The sequence below is a fragment of the Leucoraja erinacea genome, chromosome 6 (genome assembly GCF_028641065.1).
Source record: "Leucoraja erinacea ecotype New England chromosome 6, Leri_hhj_1, whole genome shotgun sequence".
NCBI lineage: Eukaryota > Metazoa > Chordata > Chondrichthyes > Rajiformes > Rajidae > Leucoraja > Leucoraja erinaceus.
Window position 1 is genome coordinate 3,006,532 of NC_073382.1, and position 19,210 is coordinate 3,025,741.

The 19,210-nt window shown below is 46.2% G+C and overlaps 1 protein-coding gene across 1 annotated transcript in view; it reads left to right on the plus strand.

Annotated features, from left to right (window-relative positions):
• LOC129697804 (sodium/hydrogen exchanger 7-like) overlaps positions 1-19,210 on the plus strand; it is a 151,023-nt gene that overhangs the window by 109,365 nt on the left and 22,448 nt on the right. The window contains exons 12-13 of the mRNA XM_055636430.1: positions 14,072-14,135; positions 17,619-17,701. Coding sequence (XP_055492405.1) covers positions 14,072-14,135; positions 17,619-17,701 — 147 coding nt within the window. The remainder of the gene's footprint in view (positions 1-14,071; positions 14,136-17,618; positions 17,702-19,210) is intronic.

Here is a 19,210-nt window from a genome sequence, read left to right on the forward strand (position 1 = left end):
TCCGAACCCGGCCAGCCCCACGATGGTGAGTCCGCAGGCTCCGCGACTGGAGCCCCCAGGTTGTTCCGGTTGGAGGCCGCTCCACGGTGCTAGGCCCCAACGACAACGGAGACCCAACAGTGAAAAGGTTGGGTGCTCTGTACAGGGAAGAGATTTAAAAGTTTCCCCCCCCCCCCCCACCCCCTCCCAACACATACACAGTTAAAAACAATATATAAACCACAACAAACTATACACTCAACGGGACAAAAATTAAAAACAAACAGACGGACTGCAGAGGCCGCTACCATGAGGCGCCGCTATTTTTTGTGTCCCTTCTTCAGATTGATGGAGTAGAGGAGAGATAGCTACTAGAGAAAGGTGAGGGAGAGGGATGGGGCAAGAACTAGCAAGTGGTGGGTGGATCTTGATGAGGACGGGTTTATTGGCAGAAGAGTTAGGTGGGGAAGACATGAGTGGAGCTCGAAACTGAGGCGGGTGGTGTTAATCGGAGTGGCACAGCGGTGCAGCGGTAGTTACTGCTTTACAGCGGCAGAGACCCGGGTTCGATCCAGACCACGGGTGCTATCTGTACAGAGTTTGTGCATTCTCCCTGTGACTGCGGGATTTTCTCCAGGTACTCCGGTTTCCTCCCACATCCCAAAAACATGCACATTTGTAGGTTAATTGGTGTTGGTTAGTGGTAAAATTGTCCTTGGTGTGTGTAGGATGTGATCAACATGGACTCGGTGGGCCGAAGGGCCTATTTCCAGTCTAAATGGAGAAGACAAAAGGGTACAGGTGGTGGAATGTGGGAAGGAAAGCAGGCAGGGAACACCCAGAGAGCTTTCGAGGATGCGGGAGGTGAGACCCCAGCTCCGTTCGTCTTGAGGATCATCAATATTGGTGGCTTCAGAACCCTGAATGAAGAACAATCACAGGTAGAACGTACAGTACTTTATCATGTGCCCTGTCTTAGTGTGGGAGCTATATTTTAAACACATTATGATGAAATGATGTGGCTGGGAGATGGAACTGGAATTGAACATTTTTTATATCCAATAGTTCTTTTTTCATTTGAAATAAATAAATAGTCAAGTGCCCACTTCACTTTATTAAAGAGTCGTGTCTGCAGCTGTTCCAAGCCGTTTGCCGGGGACTGCAAAGTTGGTTATGCTATCATAATTCTGATGTTTCCCTTCTTGTGACGTGCTCCCCCAGAGTCGGTGACTCCCCTCCGTCGACTGAGGATCTGGGCGGCAATCGCTGGAGCTACTTCAGGTGACCTTCAAAACGCCTGCTAAATTAACACTGCTCCTTTTCCCAGTGACAGCTAATCCTCGATCCTCTTCTAATCTTGACTGAGGCTTTTTTCTGCGCTTCCAGCTTTTCCCGGATGTATCTTGCCGCCTTAAAAGATGCCAAGTGCGGCCTGCTACCTGCGCTGATCTCCAGGCCTGTGTGTTGGATGAGTGATGCCTCTGTCCCACTTAGGAAACCTGAACGGAAACCTCTGGAGACTTTGTGCCCCACCCAAGGTTTCCGTGAGGTTCCCGGAGGTTTTTGTCAGTCTCCCTACCTGCTTCCACTACCTGCAACCTCCGGGAACCACCTGCAACCTCCGGGAACCGCACGGAAACCTTGGGCCGGGCGCAAAGTCTCCAGAGGTTTGCGTTCAGGTTTCCTAAGTGGGACAGGGGCATTACTCTTAATGTGAATACGTTCTTTGTCACCCTCTCTCAACTAATGCAACATCATTCACACGGCTTCCTTGCAGTGCTTCTTCTGTCCACCATCTGCTGCGTGGAGTGTATCTTTGCCTCGGCCTCTGCTTTTCTCGAGAGTGGGAATAATTTCTGCATCACAATACTTTGCCTAAGAGTCAAAGGGCTGAGGTACATGTCGGGGACGTAGAATCCACACATTCCAGACCAAATAAGCCTTTCGTTACAAGTGCTGGACTAACACAGCGGGTCAGGCAGCATCTCTGGAGACCACGGATCAGTGACGTTTCAGGTCAGGATCCTTCTTCATACCTCTTTCAGTCCCGACCCAAAATGCCACCTGTCCCTTTCTCCAGAGATGTTGCCTGACCCGCTGAGTCACTCCAGCACTCGGTGTCTTTTTTTTTAATCAACCGTCATCTGCAGTTCCTCGTGTCCATAGCCTTCCTTCACCCTCACTCAATCCCTTGGCATTGTTGCTGCAGTCACACATGCAGTCACAGCAAAACATGGAGCTGGAGATGAACTGGGACAAATTTGGTGGTGTGTGCACCAAAGACCTGTCCACCATGTCTTCCTCAACATCCACCTTTCAGGAGGGGCTCTCTGTTAATTGTGGGTGCTCGACCAATGCAAAGGCAGATGAATCTATGACCATGAGCCAGTCCATTGGTTTAGTGCAGCACCCAGTCGCATCATTGAATTTGGAGCCGTTTACACTTTTTGGTGAGCAGCACATCTGCTATCTCGACCGCCCTGGTTCCACCTCCATGGGTGAACACTAATGATGAATCTTTGTCATTGCTCCCTCTCGTGCGTGTCCACTTTATACATGTCCCCAGATGGAACCAATTTCCTGGGATAAAGGGAGTGTGAATGGGGAAGGAGGAGGGCGAGGAGAGGAGCTGTGAAGAGACTGGTGCTCGCTCTCATCCATTCATAGCCACAGCCACAAAGGTTTCCCTGCAAGTTAGGAACACAGACCTCGGCTGATGTTTATCTCCACACGAGTCTGAGAAACATCAGATGTATTTGAAGCTCTTTATCACCAAAACTGGTTTAGATGCACATGACTCATGCCAGGGATTAAATATTCCATAGAGTGGTGAATCTGTGGAATTCTCTGCCACAGAAGGTAGTTGAGGCCGGTTCATTGGCTATATTTAAGAGGGAGTTAGATGTGGCCCTTGTGGCTAAAGGGATCGGGGGTATGGAGAGAAGGCAGGTACAGGATACTGTTGGATGATCAGCGATGATCATATTGAATGGCGGTGCAGGCTCGAAGGGCCGAATGGCCTACTCCTGCACCTATTTTCTATGTTTCTATGTTTACTCTTTTGTCAAATTCCACTGCGATGAAGACTAAAGGAAGAAACATAGAAAATAGGTGCAGGAGTAGGCCATTCGGCCCTTCGAGCCTGCACCGCCATTCAATATGATCATGGCTGATCATCCAACAGTATCCTGTACCTGCCTTCTCTCCATACCCCCTGATCCCTTTAGCCACAAGGGCCACATCTAACTCCCTCTTTAATATAGCCAATGAACTGGCCTCAACTACCTTCAGTGGTAGAGAATTCCAGAGATTCACCACTCTCTGTGTGAAAAATGTTTTCCTCATCTCGGTCCTAAAAGATTTCCCCCCTTATCCTTAAACTATGACCCCTTGTTCTGGACTTCCCCAACATCGGGAACAATCTTCCTGCATCTAGCCTGTCCAACCCCTTAAGAATTTTGTAAGTTTCTATAAGATCCCCCCTCAATCTTCTAAATTCTAGCGAGTACAAGCCGAGTCTATCCAGTCTTTCTTCATATGAAAGGCCTGACATCCCAGGAATCAGTCCAGGAAGTAAGTTGATTGTTCTTAATCCAGGAAAGCCACTGAATAAAGAAGTGGTCGTGGAAAGAAAACTTCCCCCTTAGTTCACAGTTATGTAATGAACCGCATGTTAAGTGAAAGATCTGCTGTCTGAACGGATTGGAGTCTGGTTGATGGAATGAGATTGGTCAATGGGTGGTCGGAGGAGCAGGGGTAGAGTTGTTGCCTTACAACGTCAGAGACCCGGTTTCGATCCTGACTACGGAGTTTGTACGTTCTCCCCGTGTCCACGTGGGTATTCTCCAGGTGCTCCGACTTTCTCCCACACTCCAAAGACGTACAGGTTTGTAGGTTAATTAGCATCAGTTGTAAAATAAGTTGTAAAATTGTTCCCAGTGTGTCGGATTGTGTTAGTGTACGGGGTGATCTCTGGTCAGCATGGACTTAGTGGGCTGAAGTACGTGTTTCTGCGCTGTATCTCTGGAGTTTAAAGTCTAAATAATTATTGGCGTTTGGGGAACAGCACCTAAAGTGGAAGCAGTGGTTATTTCTGATCCACGCCTGCAAACAGTTGAAAATGTTTCTTTTTCAAAAAAATATTTCTCAGGAAAGGGACATTACAGGTAAAGCCACCATTTGTTAAGCATACTGGTGGTTTGCAAAATATAGTCGACCAAAAAGCCAGCTTTGGTCCACTGGGTAGCCCAACCCCATCCCATTCGGAAGGTCGCCAGTCCCAATCCCCATTTTGAGCAAAGAAATTCAAGTTGAAATTCCACTGGAGCACTGCACTGTAGGAGGTGCCAGAAGTTCAGTCTGAAGAAGGGTGACCAGATACGTCACATATTCCTTTTCCTCCAGAGATGCTCCCTGACCCGCTGAGTTACTCCAGCATTTTGTGTCTATCTTCGGCATAAACCAGCATCTGCAGTTCCTTCCTATGCATGAATTCAGGGCCACCGGCTCTCTCAAATGGACACAAAGGAACCCAGTAATTTTGGGGAGCAGGAATGTAGTCGGAGATGCTGCCTGACCTGCTGAGTTACTCCAGCATTTTGTGTCTCTATCCAATATTTTCAGAGGCCACTGGTGGTTCTCTCAAGTCAAGTCAAGTCAAGTCAAGTTTATTTGTCACATACACATACGAGATGTGCAGTGAAATGAAAGTGGCAATGCTCGCGGACTTTTGTGCAAAAGACAAACAACAAAACAACCAAACAAATTATAAACACAATCATAACACACCTATTCTTTTACATAATAAATAATGGAAGGAAAAATAATGGAAGGAAAAACGTTCTGTAGAGTTAGCCCCTCCCTGGTGAGATAGGCGTTCCTCTGGCGTCGGGTTCAAAGAACATCCCTAAACTAGTATTGCTCAAAAGAATATCAACACAAAAAGCTCAGCGGGTCAGGCAGCATCTCTGGAGAGTAGGAATGGGTGACGTTTCGGATCGAGACCCTTCATGCTCGTGGGGCATTAGAGTTGGGAACTTATTGTTCACAATTAGGTTGTCACGGTAGCTGTTTTACAACAGTGACTGCATGTCAAGTTATTTATTGGCAATAAACACTCTTTGTGAGGCTTGAAGGACACTAGTTTTAAACCACTGCTGTCTTGTGTGATGAAGTTACCCCCATGGTGTTGTTAGAATTCCAGGAGATTCGAAAGTCCCTCCAACAAGGATGTACAATTTGAGGTGTCACGTGGTCTGAAGCGGCACTTTAAACGTTATTCCTTGTACCTGCTCCGCCAGTCCTTCCTGTTGAAGTTGACACCACAGTGGCAGGTTATTTGTTGACTGTGGTTAGTTGCCCTGTGATGACTGGCGGGGTGCCTGTATTGAAACACTCCATGGCTTGTGGTAAGGGTGACTCCCTCCAAACCACATGGCAAAGAAAGGCTTGCCAGTAACGACAGGGCAGATTTTAAACCGATATAACAACTGCGTAAGCCCTCCTCCAGCCATTTTACCTAATCCTGGTTTTGCAATGCTAATTTGATTGATCACAGCTGAAGTAACGGCACTGTGGCTTAGTGGTAGAGTTGCTGCCTTGCAGTGCCAGAGACTTGGGTTTGATCCTGACTTAGGCTGCTGTCTGTATGGAATTTGTACGTTCTGCTGAGACCGCGCGGACTTTTGCCGGGAGCTTTAGTTTCCTCCTACACTCCAAACGCTTGGCGTTTAACTGGCTTGGTAAAAATTGTAAAATTGTCCTTAGTGTGTAGGATAGTGTTAGTGTACGTATCACATCAGCTGTCTCGACCGCCCTGGTTCCACCTCCATGGGTGAACACAAGGGATGATCGCTGGTTGGCACGGACTCGTTGGGCTGAAGGGCCTGTAATGTCTAATGTCTATAGATCCACTGCCTGAGGTGGCTTCACGATGTAAATGGCGTGGAAGATTAGGTAAGCCTTTTTTCCTCAGAATCCATCCTACATATTGCCCCCTGACTGCTGAAATATTTGGAGAAGTGAATCAGGACATTCTCCACACAGAACGCAGTTTACAAAATCATGAGAGGAATAGATCGGAGAGATGCACAGAGTCTCTTGCCCAGAGTAGGGGAATCAAGGACCAGGGGACTTAGGTTCAAGGTGAAGGAGTCTGAAGAAGGATCTCGACCCGAAACGTCGCCCGTTCCTTCTCTCCAGAGATACTGCCTGTCCCGCTGAGTTACACCAGCATTTTGTGCGTATCTTCGGTTTGAACTTGCATCTGTAGTTCCTTCCTACACATCAACCTGCGAGTACAGGCACAGATATGCTTGCATTGCTGATGAGTCCTGATGCAGGGTCTCGTTATCCCCTTGCCCCCCGCGCAGATGCTGCCTGATCCGCGGCTGAGTTCCTCTGGCAGATCGTCTTTTGCCCTGTGACAAACAGTAATAGACAATAGATGCAGGAGAAGGCCATTTGGCCCTTCGAGCCAGCACCGCCATTCAATGTGATCATGGCTGATCACATGTAACTAATGCAACAGGAGTCCTCTTGTGAATTTGGAGCAGAGTAGGAAGCAGCTCTGCTGCACATCAAATTGTGCGACAGAACGTTCCAGAAAAGATCAGCGGTTCCGTCGACATCATTGAGGAGAAGGGGGAGAGCTGCCGGCTTCAGTAGAACTGAACAATAATCGTCGGTCATATGAAAACTGTCCGTCACCTGCTTGCACCTCGTATGGATAATCGAGTCATGGTTACAGTTTAAAGCACCGAAACAGGCCATTCGGCCCCACTTTCCCACCCCGACCAAGATTGCACATCAACACTAATCCATCTGCTCACTTTTGGCCCATATACTTCCAAACCTTTCCTAATTAGAAGATTGAGGGGGGATCTTATAAAAACTTACAAAATTCTTAAGGGGTTGGACAGGCTAGATGCAGGAAGATTGTTCCCGATGTTGGGGAAGTCCAGGACAAGGGGTCACAGTTTAAGGATAAGGGGGAAGTCTTTTAGGACCGAGATGAGAAAAACATTTTTCACACAGAGAGTAGCGAATCTGTGGAATTCTCTGCCACAGAAGGTAGTTGAGGCCAGTTAATTGGCTATATTTAAGAGGGAGTTAGATGTGGCCCTTGTGGCTAAAGGGATCAGGGGTATGGAGAGAGGGCAGGTACGGGATACTGAGTTGGATGATCAGCCATGATCATATTGAATGGCGGTGCAGGCTCGAAGGGCCGAATGGCCTACTCCTGCACCTATTTTCTATGTTTCTATCTATGTATCTATCCAAATAGGTACTGAGGTACAGTGAAAATCTTTTGTTGCATACTAACCAGTCAGTGGAAAGACAATACATGGTTACTATCGAGCCATTAGGCAAGGTAAAGACAGTAAAGTCCGATCAAAGATAGTCCGAGGGTCACCAATGAGGTAGAGAGGAGTTCAGGACTGCTCTCTGGTTGTGGTAGGATGATTCAGTTGCCTAGTAACAGCTGGGAAGAAACTGTCCCTGAATCTCAACGTGCGTGTTTAGTGTAATAGCGTTATAGTACCCACCTCAACCATCTCTGGAGAGGATTTTTCCACTTGTGGGGAAAGTCTAGGACTAGAGGTCATAGCCTCAGAATTAAAGGATGTTCTTGTAGGAAGGAGATGAAGAGAAATGTCTTTGAGAGCGGTGAAGCTGTGGAATTCTTTGCCACAGAAGGCTGTGGAGGACAAGTCAGTGGATAATTTTAAGGCAGAGATAGATAGATTCTTGATTAGTACAGGTGTCAAAAGTTATGGGAAGAAGGCAGGAGAATGGGGTTGAGAGCGAGAGATAGATCAGCCATGATTGAATGGCCGAGTAGACTTGATGGGCTGAATGGCCTAATTCTACTCCTATCACTTATGACCTTATGCTCTCCTCTGGATGCTTGGTCTATGTCCCCACCACCCTACCCTCTGTGCGAAGATGATGCATAGACTGGTGGTCAAATGGTGAGGTTTGAGCTTGCTCACTCTGCCACCAGGTTCATCATTGAGTCCAGCACCCGAGTAATAATTGGCCATTAAGAGTTCTCCTTATCTCTCGCCTTCAGATTTGGACCACAGAGCTGGCTTGTCAATAGTGGCCCATTCATTTCAAAATGGTCAATAACCCAATGGAAAAAGGTGAATGCTTCACTTATTAATAATTTAAAATGTTTGCTTTAATCCATTTTTGCGATGATCCAAATCCTGCCCCTGTGTTCCTCTACCTCACCAACCAAACCAACCAAGAACAGAACCTGTTCAAAGGTTTAAACTAGACTTCTGTGAGCCTTGACAGCTTGTGAGCCTTGACAGGATTACGGTGCCATAAATAAAGTAGAGAGACAACCCTGGCATGGTTACCGGGGTTTACTCTAGTTGTTTAGAGTATTAAATTCAGCACCATATTGTGTACAGTTTTGGTCTCCTAATCTGAGGAAAGACATTCTTGCTACAGAGAAGGTTCACCAGACTGATTCCTGGGATGTCAGGACTTTCATATGAAGAAATACTGGATAAACTCGGCTTGTAATCGCTAGAATTTAGAAGATTGAGGGGGGATCTTATAGAAACTTACAAAATTCTTAAGGGGTTGGGCAGGCTAGATGCAGGAAGATTGTTCCTGATGTTGGGGAAGTCCAGAACAAGGGGTCACCGTTTAAGGATAAGGGGGAAATCTTTTAGGACCGAGATGAGAAAAACATTTTTCACACAGAGAGTGGTGAATCTGTGGAATTCTCTGCCACAGAAGGTAGTTGAGGCCAGTTCATTGGCTATAGTTAAGAGGGAGTTAGATGTGGCCCTTGTGGCTAAAGGGATCAGGGGGTTTGGAGAGAAGGCAGGTACAGGATACTGAGTTGGATGATCAGCCATGATCATGCTGAATGGTGGTGCAGGCTCGAAGTGCCGAATGGCCTGCTCCTGCACCTATTTTCTATGTTTGAAAGGGTGACCGAGTGAATAAAAAAAATGTTGCCCATTAGTCACTGTACAGGAAGCCAGCATGCTGTTTGTCTCCTGCCTGGAGTAGGGGAATCAAGCACCTGAGGACATAGGTTCAAGGTGAAGGAGTCTGAAGAAGGGTCTCGACCCGAAATGTCACCCATTCCTTCTCGCCAGAGATGCTGCCTGTCCTCCTGAGTTACTCCAGCATTTGTGTATCTATGCTGTTTGTAACACTACATCACTCCCTCAGTAAAACTGATCATATGATCGGCTTCAGAAACCTAACCTTGAGGACAATGTGATCACAACTGAAATCCTACACTGACTTCTCAGATTTGTTTTAATTGCACATCTTATCTATGAATAGAGTATTAAATTCAGCACAATACAATCGCAGAGAGGATGTTGCCAGGACTCGAGCGCCTGAACTACATTGGGAGGTTGAGCTGGGAATTTATTCCCTGTAGTGCAGGAGGATGAGGGGTATCTTGTAGAGGTGTACAAGATCAGTAGAGGAATAGATTGGGTAAATGCCCAGAGTAGGAGAATTGAGAACTAGAGGCCATAGGTTTACAATGAGGGGGTAAGAACTTATTTGATTCGTAATTGTGGAAATGCAGCATCTCTAAATCAGTTATATCAAGCCCTCACAGAATTTTATACATTTCAATCTCTTCATGTATCATTCTTGTCAACATCAAATTTGCCCCGAACATCAGCCCAGTGGTATGAATATTGATTTCTCTAACTACAAGTAACCCTGGCATTCCCTCCCCCACCCAAGTTGCACCAGCTTCTTGTTTCCACGCAACCACCAGCTAACAATGGCCTGTTTCCTTCATTATCGTTACTTTTTGGCATATCTTCCATTCATCGTTCTTTATCTCTCTACATTATCGTCTATATCTCTCCTCTCCCTTTCCCCTGACAAGTCTGAAGAAGGTTCTTGACCCGAAACGTTACTCATTCCTCCTTGCCACATATGCTGCCTGTCCCACGGAGTTACTCCAGCGTTTTGTGCCTACCCCAAGTCTGCAGAAGTCTCGACCCAAAACGTCACCCATTCCTTCCCTCCAGAGATGCTGCCTTGATGCTGCCAGAGATTATGAAACTCCAGCATTTCATAATCATCATAATCATAATCTTAATCGTACTTTATTGGCCAAGTATGTTCTGCAACATACAAAGTGTTTGATTTGCCATAGTCATGGTAATAAAAAGCAACAGAACACACAAAATACATTTTAACATAAACATCCACCACAGTGACTCCTCCACATTCCTCACTGTGATGGAAGGTGAAACAAAAGTTCAAAATCTCTTCCCTTCTTTGTTCTCCCGCGGTCGGGGGCCTCTCGAGCCTTCCGTTGACGGGACGATCTTGGCTCCCGTAGCCGGCGGTCGGCCCTCTGCGTCGGGGTGAACAAGCTCCCGCATCGGGGGGGATCTCAGCTTCCCCCGCGCAGGGCGATCGGACCCCGGGTCGGGGCTGGTCGAACCTTCTGCGACTTGAGACCTTCCCGACATCGGTCTACCCGACGGAGCGTTGATCCCAGGCAAGGGATCGGCTCCGAAGGTAAGTCCACGGCCCCGCGGTGGGGCTCAAAGTCAGTCTCGAGCGAGGCCTCCAGTTCCACGATGTTAGGCCGCAGAGCGACCGGAGATACGACCTGGAAAACAATCGCATCTCCGCCAAGGTAAGAGATTGAAAAAAAAGTTTCCTCCGACTCCCCCATCCCCCGCCCAAAACTAACCAGAGAACATTAACACATACTTTTTAAAACACACTAAAAATAACAAAAAAGACGAAAAGACAGACAGACTGTTGGCAAGGCTTCTCATCGCTGGCGGTGCCACCGGGTGACATTTTGTGTCTATCCTCATCTGAAGAAGGGTCTCCACCCAAAATGTCACCCATTCCTTCTCTCCAGGGATGCTCCCTGCCCCGCTGAGTTACCCCAGCATTTGTGTCGATCTTCAGTTTAAACTAGCATCTGCGGTTTCTTTCTACGCAGCTAGTTTCGCTGCAGTTTCATTGTTTGTATCCACTCGTTATTACCTTCTCCACAATGGATGAAAGTGGGCCCCACCTTTCCTTAATCATCTTTGCTGGCTGGGCGTTGATTTGTTCTTTTCATACCTTTCATTCATTTGTTCTTTGTAACTTTTCATTCCTCTCGTTTCCCTTCCCCCCCCCGACTATCTGTCTAGTGAAGGGTCTCGACACGAAAGGTCACCTATTCCTTTCCTCCAGAGATCTTGCTGCTGCCTGAGCCGCTGAGTTACTCCAGCATTTTGTGTCCATCTTCGGTGTAAACCAGCATATGTAGTTCCTTCCTACATATCAAACCTTTACAAAGTGCTGCAGAGAATACAAGATCTGTGTCTTGCGCACAGTGCGAAAATGGGGACAGTGATGAATGTGTTCACATCAGTGAAGCTTGCTGCTGCATTGATTAAAGTCTGATTGAAGGAACTGTCTGTCGCCACAGGCTCGCCTTGATGGATTAACCTGATATTAGGCGCTAATTGTTTTCTGTGGCACCTTGCACCTCATATGCAATCACAACTAAAGGACATGAAAGAGCTTCACGTGGAAACCTTTTAGCGAATCAGTGAGTTATAAGGTCATAAGTGATAGAAGTAGAATTAGGCATTCCGGCTAATCAAGTCTGCTCCACCATTCAATCATGGCTGATCTATCTCTCCCTCCTAACCCCATTCTCCTGCCTTCTCCCCATAAACTCTGACACCCGTACTAATCAAGAATCTATCTATCTCTGACAATAGACAATAGGTGCAGGAGTAGGCTATTTGGCCCTTCGAGCCAGCACCGCCATTCAATGTGATCATGGCAGCTCAAAACCACCCTGCTTGAAGGGCCTGCAAAATGAGATCCAGGAATTTCTTGATTAGAATGGGTGTCAAGGGTTTGGGGAGAAGGCAGGAAAATGGGATTAGGAGGCAGAAATTAGCCATGATTGAATGGCGCAGTGGACTCGATGGGCCGAATGGCCTAATTCTACTCATATAACTTGTGAAAATGCACACCTCCAAATTCAGGGACAGTTTCTTTCAGTTCAGTTCAGTTTTATTTGTCATATGTATGTTAACACAGGGTCAAAGCTACAATGAAATGTGTTTGACAAGACAACGGCTCACCTCAGCAATGATTACAAGGATAAAATTAAGATTAAAAAAAAATAAGATAAAAGTGACATTGGTAGGTAAAAGACAATAATAAATAAAATAATCAACATATATGATGTGTTTATGAAGTTACACAAAAATGCTGGAGAAACTCAGCGGGTGCAGCAGCATCTATGGAGCGAAGGAAATAGGCGACGTTTCGGGCCGAAACCCTTCTTTAGACTGATGTGTTTATGAGTTCAGAAGCCTGATGGCACGATGATAAAAAACTGTTCCAGCTGTTATCAGGCAACTGAATCATCCTACCACAACCACAGAGCAGTCCTGAACTACTATCTACCTCATTGGTGACCCCCGGACTATCTTTGATCGGACTTTACAGGGTTTACTTTGCACTAAATGTTATTCCCTTATCATGTATCTGTACACTGTAAATGGCTAGATTGTGATCATGTGTAGTCTTCCCGCTGACTGGTTAGCACGCAACAAAAGCTTGTGTAGGATTGTGTTAATATACAGGGATTGCTGGTCGGCACGGACTCGGTGGGTCGAAGGGCCTGTTTCCTCGCTGTATCTCTAAACTAAAAAAGGTTGGACAAACTTGGATTCTTTTTGCTGGAGCACCAGAGGTTGAAGCATACAAGAAGTTATAAGAAGCATATAAAATGATGAGAGGCGTGGGTAAGGTGGACAGTCAGAACCTATTTCCCCCGGCTGGGAATGATAAAGATGAAATGGCACAGCTTTATGGTGAGAAGGGCAAAGTGTGATGGAGATGTGTCGGGTACGTTTTTGTTTACAGAGTGTGGTGGGTGCTTGGATTGTACTGAACTGGCCCTTCAGCCCACCTTGTCCATGCCAGCCAAGTTTAAGAGGCTTTTAGACAGACACATGGATACGCAGAGAATGGAAGGATGGGGATGCAGACAGAGCAGGCGGATGAGCTTAGTTTCTCCTAGTATCGTGTTTGGCACGGGCATTGTGGAACGAAGGGCCTGCTCCCCTGCTGTACTGTTTTATGTAAAGTCTCCCCCTTACTCATTTCTGTCTCAAAGAAAACAGCTGCAAACTTGCCGCAGGTGAGGTTCACTCACCTGGACTCACTGAACTAGCTTGAATATGGCCTAAGGTGGACACAAATGCTGGAGAAACTCAGCGGGTGCAGCAGCGTCTATGGAGCGAAGGAAATAGGAAAAGTTGCCTATTTCCTTCACTCCATAGATGCTGCTGCACCCGCTGAGTTTCTCCAGCATTTTTGTGTATCTTCGATTTTCCAGCATCTGCAGTTCCTTCTTAAACACTTTGAATATGGCATAACACCTCCGCTCGGTCCGCAATAACCAAGCTGACCTCCCGGTGGCTCAGCACTTCAACTCCCCCTCCCACTCCGTCTCTGACCTCTCTGTCCTGGGTCTCCGCCATGGCCACAGCGAGCAGCACCGGAAATTGGAGGAACAGCACCTCATATTCTGTTTGGAGAGTCTGCATCCTGGGGGCATGAACATCGAATTCTCCCAATTTTGTTAGCCCTTGCTGTCTCCTCCCCTTCCTCAATCCCCCTGCTGTCTCCTCCCATCCCCCAGCCTTCGAGCTCCTCCTCCTTTTTCCTTTCTTGTCCCCCCCCGATCAGTCTGAAGAAGGGTTTTGGCCCGAAACGTTGCCTATTTCCTTCGCTCCATAGATGCTGCTGCACCCGCTGAGTTTCTCCAGCTTTTTTGTGTACCTTTGAATATGGCATAGTTCGTCGTTCTTTCCCAATTGAATTTAGATGAAAGCTGTGTAGACTGTAGTACTGGATGAGACATGCTACCAACCACGCTGTCCCTGGGGGTGCATGAAGGACTAGATTACTGTATCCGTGAACCTCTCCAGCACCTGCACAGTTGTTGCTTCATCTCTCAACGAAGGTGCAGTGATGAGAACTGCAGACTAGCCTCGAACTTGACTTCACCGTATTTTGACTTTTCCCTTTGTGTGCATCTCTCTTTCAGAGTCGGAGTCGATCCAGATCAGGACCCCGCTCCCAGCAACGAGAATTTCCAAGTGATTCAAGACGTAAGTCATCGCACGGCAATCATCAAGTCCATCGCTGGCAGATGGGTTACCAAGAGTTGGTGTTTTCCCCTCACTCGACCAATAGCTCCACGCAACTCTTTTCCAATATCTGGCGAAGATTTCCTGAGATCAAAGGCTGAGTTCAGCTTGGGTTAGCGTCGGTTAAGGATCTTGAAAATGGGATGCATTTACAATGATAGTTTTGAGTCCTCCATTCTTCTTTCGATTCCTGTATTTGGAAAACAATTAAAATGAGGCTAAGATTATTGTAGCATCCAGAAGCCAGGAGTGATTCCCAGCCTTGAGTTCGAATCCCTTTGGGACAACTGGGAAATTTAAGTTAAAAACCAGAATGAAGAAAATCTAGTTATGGTAACCATACATGGACATCAAATGCTGGGCAGAAATAATAACTTGTCCAACTGCCCGAAGGCCTTTTGCAAAGAGAGCCTTCAAAGCTGGAAGCTTGGCGCAGATTAGTGAAGGTTGAGGTGTTTATCTGTTTGGTTTGGTCTAATTTAGAGATACTTCACGAAAACAGTCCATCGAGTCTACGCCGACCATCGATCCCCGCACTTCAACACCATCCTACACACACCAGGGACAATTTACAATTATACCAAGCCAATGAACCTACAAACCTGTACGTCTTTGGAGTGTGGGAGGAGACTGGAGCTCCCAGAGAAAACCCACGCAGGTCACGGGGAGAGCGTACAAACTCCGTACAGACAGCAATTGTCGTCACGATCGAACCCGGGTTTCTGGCTCTGTAACGCAGCAACTCCACCGCTGCTCCACCGTGCTGCCCCCGTTAAGATGCTTCCAGCAGGTTTACCTGAAGGTTACATCTGAATAGGCATTAATTTACCTGAAGGTTACATCTGAATAGGCATAGTGAGGTTTCTGCTTCTGTGATCCCAATCACGCAATGAGCTCCAGACTTGTGCTAAATTTTCATCTCCTCCCTCAGAGTCAAAGTGCTATGCAGTGTGCAATGGGTCCTTTGGCCCAATCTAGCCATGCTGACCAAGCTGCCAGTCTGAGCTGGTCCCACTTGCCAGCATATGGCCCATATCTCTCCAAACGCTTCCTATCCCTGAATCTGTCCAAGTGTCTTTTAAATGTTGTACTGGACTCTCCCACTTCCTCTGACAGCTCATGCCACATACCTACCACCCTCTGTGTAAATGTTGCTCCTCGGGTCCCCTTAAAATATTTTCCCTCTCGTCTTAACTCTCGTGTTAACTTGTTAACCAAATGACAGATTCAAATTTGTCATGATTGAGTTGATGGAGAGAAACTCTTGTGCCGAATTGCCATATTTTAGGTTGGAGGTGCTCCAATGGTCGGTGTGGACTTTAAGGCTCAAAAGGGCTGAGAGATATTGGCCTGTTTCCATTCTGTATGTCTGAACTGAACTAAGCTACACTAAAAGCCAAACGGGAGAGAATCTGAAACACACTTTTGTGCAGTGTGCTTAATACCTGGATAGTATTCTTTGAAAATTAATTCTTAACCGCAACTCCACGCCCATTATTAAAATGACCAAGAGTGTGCAAGAATGACCAAGAGTACTCTTGCTATTGAGGGAGTGCAGCGTAGGTTCGCCAGGTTAATTTCCGGGATGGCGGGACTGACATATGATGAAAGAATGGATCGACTGGGCTTTTATTCACCGGAATTTAGAACGATGAGAGAGGATATAAAATTATTAAGTGATTGGACAGGATTGATGCAGGAAAAATGTTCCTGATGATGGAGGAGTCCAGAACCAGGGGTCACAATTTAAGAATAAGGGGCAGGCCATTTAGGACTGAGACGAGGAAAAACGTTTTCACCCAGAGAGTCGTGAGTCTGTGGAATCCTCTGCCACAAAAGGCAGTGGAGGCCAATTCACTGGATGTATTTAATAGAGAGTTGGATAGAGCTCTTAGGGCTAACGGAATCATGGGATTATGGGGAGAAAGCAGGAGCGGGGTACTGATTCTGAATGACCAACCATGATCATATTGAATGGCGGTGCTGGCTGGAAGGGTCAAATGATCAACTCCTGCACCTATTTTCTATATTTCTATGTGCTGGCACGATTTTGTTGGCGTCAAGCAATTGTGAATCAAAAGTAGGTTAACTGGGTTGATGTTTAGATCAGCGATGCCATCCTTTGAAATCTGGGGTGGAGGGGCCCCTTGTTCCTGAAGAAGAATCGAGAGGCGGCTTTTGGAAGTAGTGTAATGTAGCTCAAAGAAACTGGTCTGATGGAAACTATGACAGAGCGATTAAACCCTGACTTGGACAAAAGGACAGTTTGCAGTGATTGAGGGCGACATAGCAAGGAGGGATTGTGTGACTTCATCAGTGTGGTATCAGCTTCCTTCACTGGCATTAATGAAGGATTTAAACTTGTTGTTCAGCAGATCAAATAACGTAATTCAATACCAATGTTTATGTTGCCAACTTCATTCATTACCAAGGTTTTTGTATCAATACCAAGCCTAGTGTGCTTTACACCTACACCTCGAACATCAATGAGATTATGACTGGTTTAGCTAGATTTAAAAAGAAGGAAGATGTTTCCAACAAGGAACTGCAGATGCTGGTTTATACACAAAAGGAGACAAAATGCTGGAGTTACTCAGCGGGTCAGGCAGCATCTCTGGAGAACCTGGATGTGTGACGTTTCGGGTCGAGACCCTTCTTTAGACCTGAAGAAGGATCTCGACCTGAAACGTTAACTATCCATGTTCTCCAGAGATGCTGCCTGACCCGCTGAGTCTCTCCAGCACTTTGTGTCCTATAGTTTCCAATTAGATCAGGTTCATGGAGCAGGGGAACAAGAAGGCAAAATATAAAAGAGGAATATGGAGGGGGGAAAAAAACATTTCTGAGCAAGGGTTAGATATAATAATCTAGAATTTACTGAATTGAGGTTGGTGGGCCCAGAATGAGTCGGGGGGGGTTTCTTGAGGGAATGGATTATTGAGGGAAAATAATTTGCAGGACCATGGAGAATCTTTTCCTGTTCACCATGAACCTATGTCCTCTAGTCCTCTACGCTGGGCAAGAGACACCTACTGTCTCAGTTCTTGATTGACTCCCTATTGATGGATATCGCTGGCGATACCCTTGAAAATATCCTTTTTATGCCCCTGTCCCACTCAGGAAACCTGAACGGAAACCTCTGGAGACTTTGCGCCCCACCCAAGGTTTCCGTGCGGTTCCCAGAGGTTTTTGTCAGTCTCCCTACCTGCTGCCACCACCTGCAACCTCCGGGAACCGCACGGAAACCTTGGGTGGGACGCAAAGTCTCCAGAGGTTTCCGTTCAGGTTTCCTAAGTGGGACAGGGGCATTAATCCCCACTTGCTCCTCTGTGAAATTAATTTGGGGTCATTTCCTACATGAGTGGGTTGTTGATTAACTGGGTCCTTTTAATATGTTGCCATTTAAACCTGGGTGAAATTTTGCTTTCCATTCTTTCCTCGTAGGACGTTGCTCACCCTGAAAGGACCAGCACGACAAAGCAGGAAAGCGCATGGCTCTTCAGACTATGGTACAGCTTTGACCACAAGTATCCTTTTCACTGGCTATTAACTAACTCCTTTGAATCCCATAGGGTCCTTCGCGTTTCAGTCATTCACAGAGTCCTTTGAGTTTCAGTCATGGTCCTTTGTGTCAGTTCCTATTTGTTGCGACACGTACAGTGCCCTAATGTTTGGGGCAAAGACCCATCATTTATTTATTTGCCTCTGGACTCCCATCATTTGAGATTTGTAATAGAAACAAAATCACATGCGGTTAAAGTGCACGTTGTCAGTTTTTAATGAAGGTCATTTTTATACATTTGGTTTCACCATGTACAAATTACAGCTGTGTTTATACATTGTCCCCCCATTTCAGGGCACCATCATGTTTTGGACACGTGACCTCACAGGCGTTTGTAATTGCTCAGGTGTGTTTTAAGTCAAGAGTCAAGAGAGTTTTATTGTCATGTGTCCCAGATTGGACAATGAAATCCTTGAAATAATTAAATGATTGACTCCTTCATGCAGGTATAAGAGAGCTCTCAGCACCCAGTCTTTCCTCCAGTCTTGCCATCACCTTTGGAAACTTTTATTGGTGTTTATCAACATGAGGACCAAAGTTGTGCCAATGAAAGACAAATAAGCCATTATGAGACTGAGAAACAAGAATAAAACTGTTAGAGACATCAGCCAAACCTTAGGCTTACCAAAATCAACTGTTTGGAACATCATTAAGAAGAAATAGAGCACTGGTGAGCTTACTAATCGCAAAGGACCTGGCAGACCAAGGAAGACCTCCACAGCTGACGACAGAAGAATTCTCTCTATAATAAAGAAACATCCCCAAACACCTGTCTGACAGATCAGAAACACTCTTCAGGAGTCAGGTGTGGATTTGTCAATGACCACTGTCCACAGAAGACTTCATGAACAGAAATACAGAGGCTACACTGCAAGATGCAAACCACTGGTTAGCTGCAAAAATAGGAAGGCCAGGTTACAGTTTGCCAAGAAGTACTTAAAAGAGCAATCACAGTTCTGGAAAAAGGTCTTGTGGACAGATGAGACAAAGATTAACTTATATCAGAGTGATGGCAAGAGCAAAGTATGGAGGGGGAGAAGGAATTGCCAAAGATCCAAAGGATACCACCTCATCTGTGAAACACAGGTGGTGGGGGTGTTATGGTCTGGGCATGTATGGCTGCTGAAGGAACTGGCTCACTTATCTTCATTGATGATACAACTGCTAATGGTAGTAGCATAATGAATTCTGAAGTGTATAGACACATCCTATCTGCTCAAGTTCAAACAAATGCCTCAAAACTCATTGGCTGGCGGTTCATTCTACAGCAAGACAATGATCCCAAACATACTGCTAAAGCAACAAAGGAGTTTTTCAAAGCTAAAAAATGGTCAATTCTTGAGTGGCCAAGTCAATCACCCGATCTGAACCCAATTGAGCATGCCTTTTATATGCTGAAGGGAAAACTGAAGGGGACTAGCCCCCAAAACAAGCAAAAGCTAAAGATGGCTGCAATACAGGCCTGGCAGAGCAT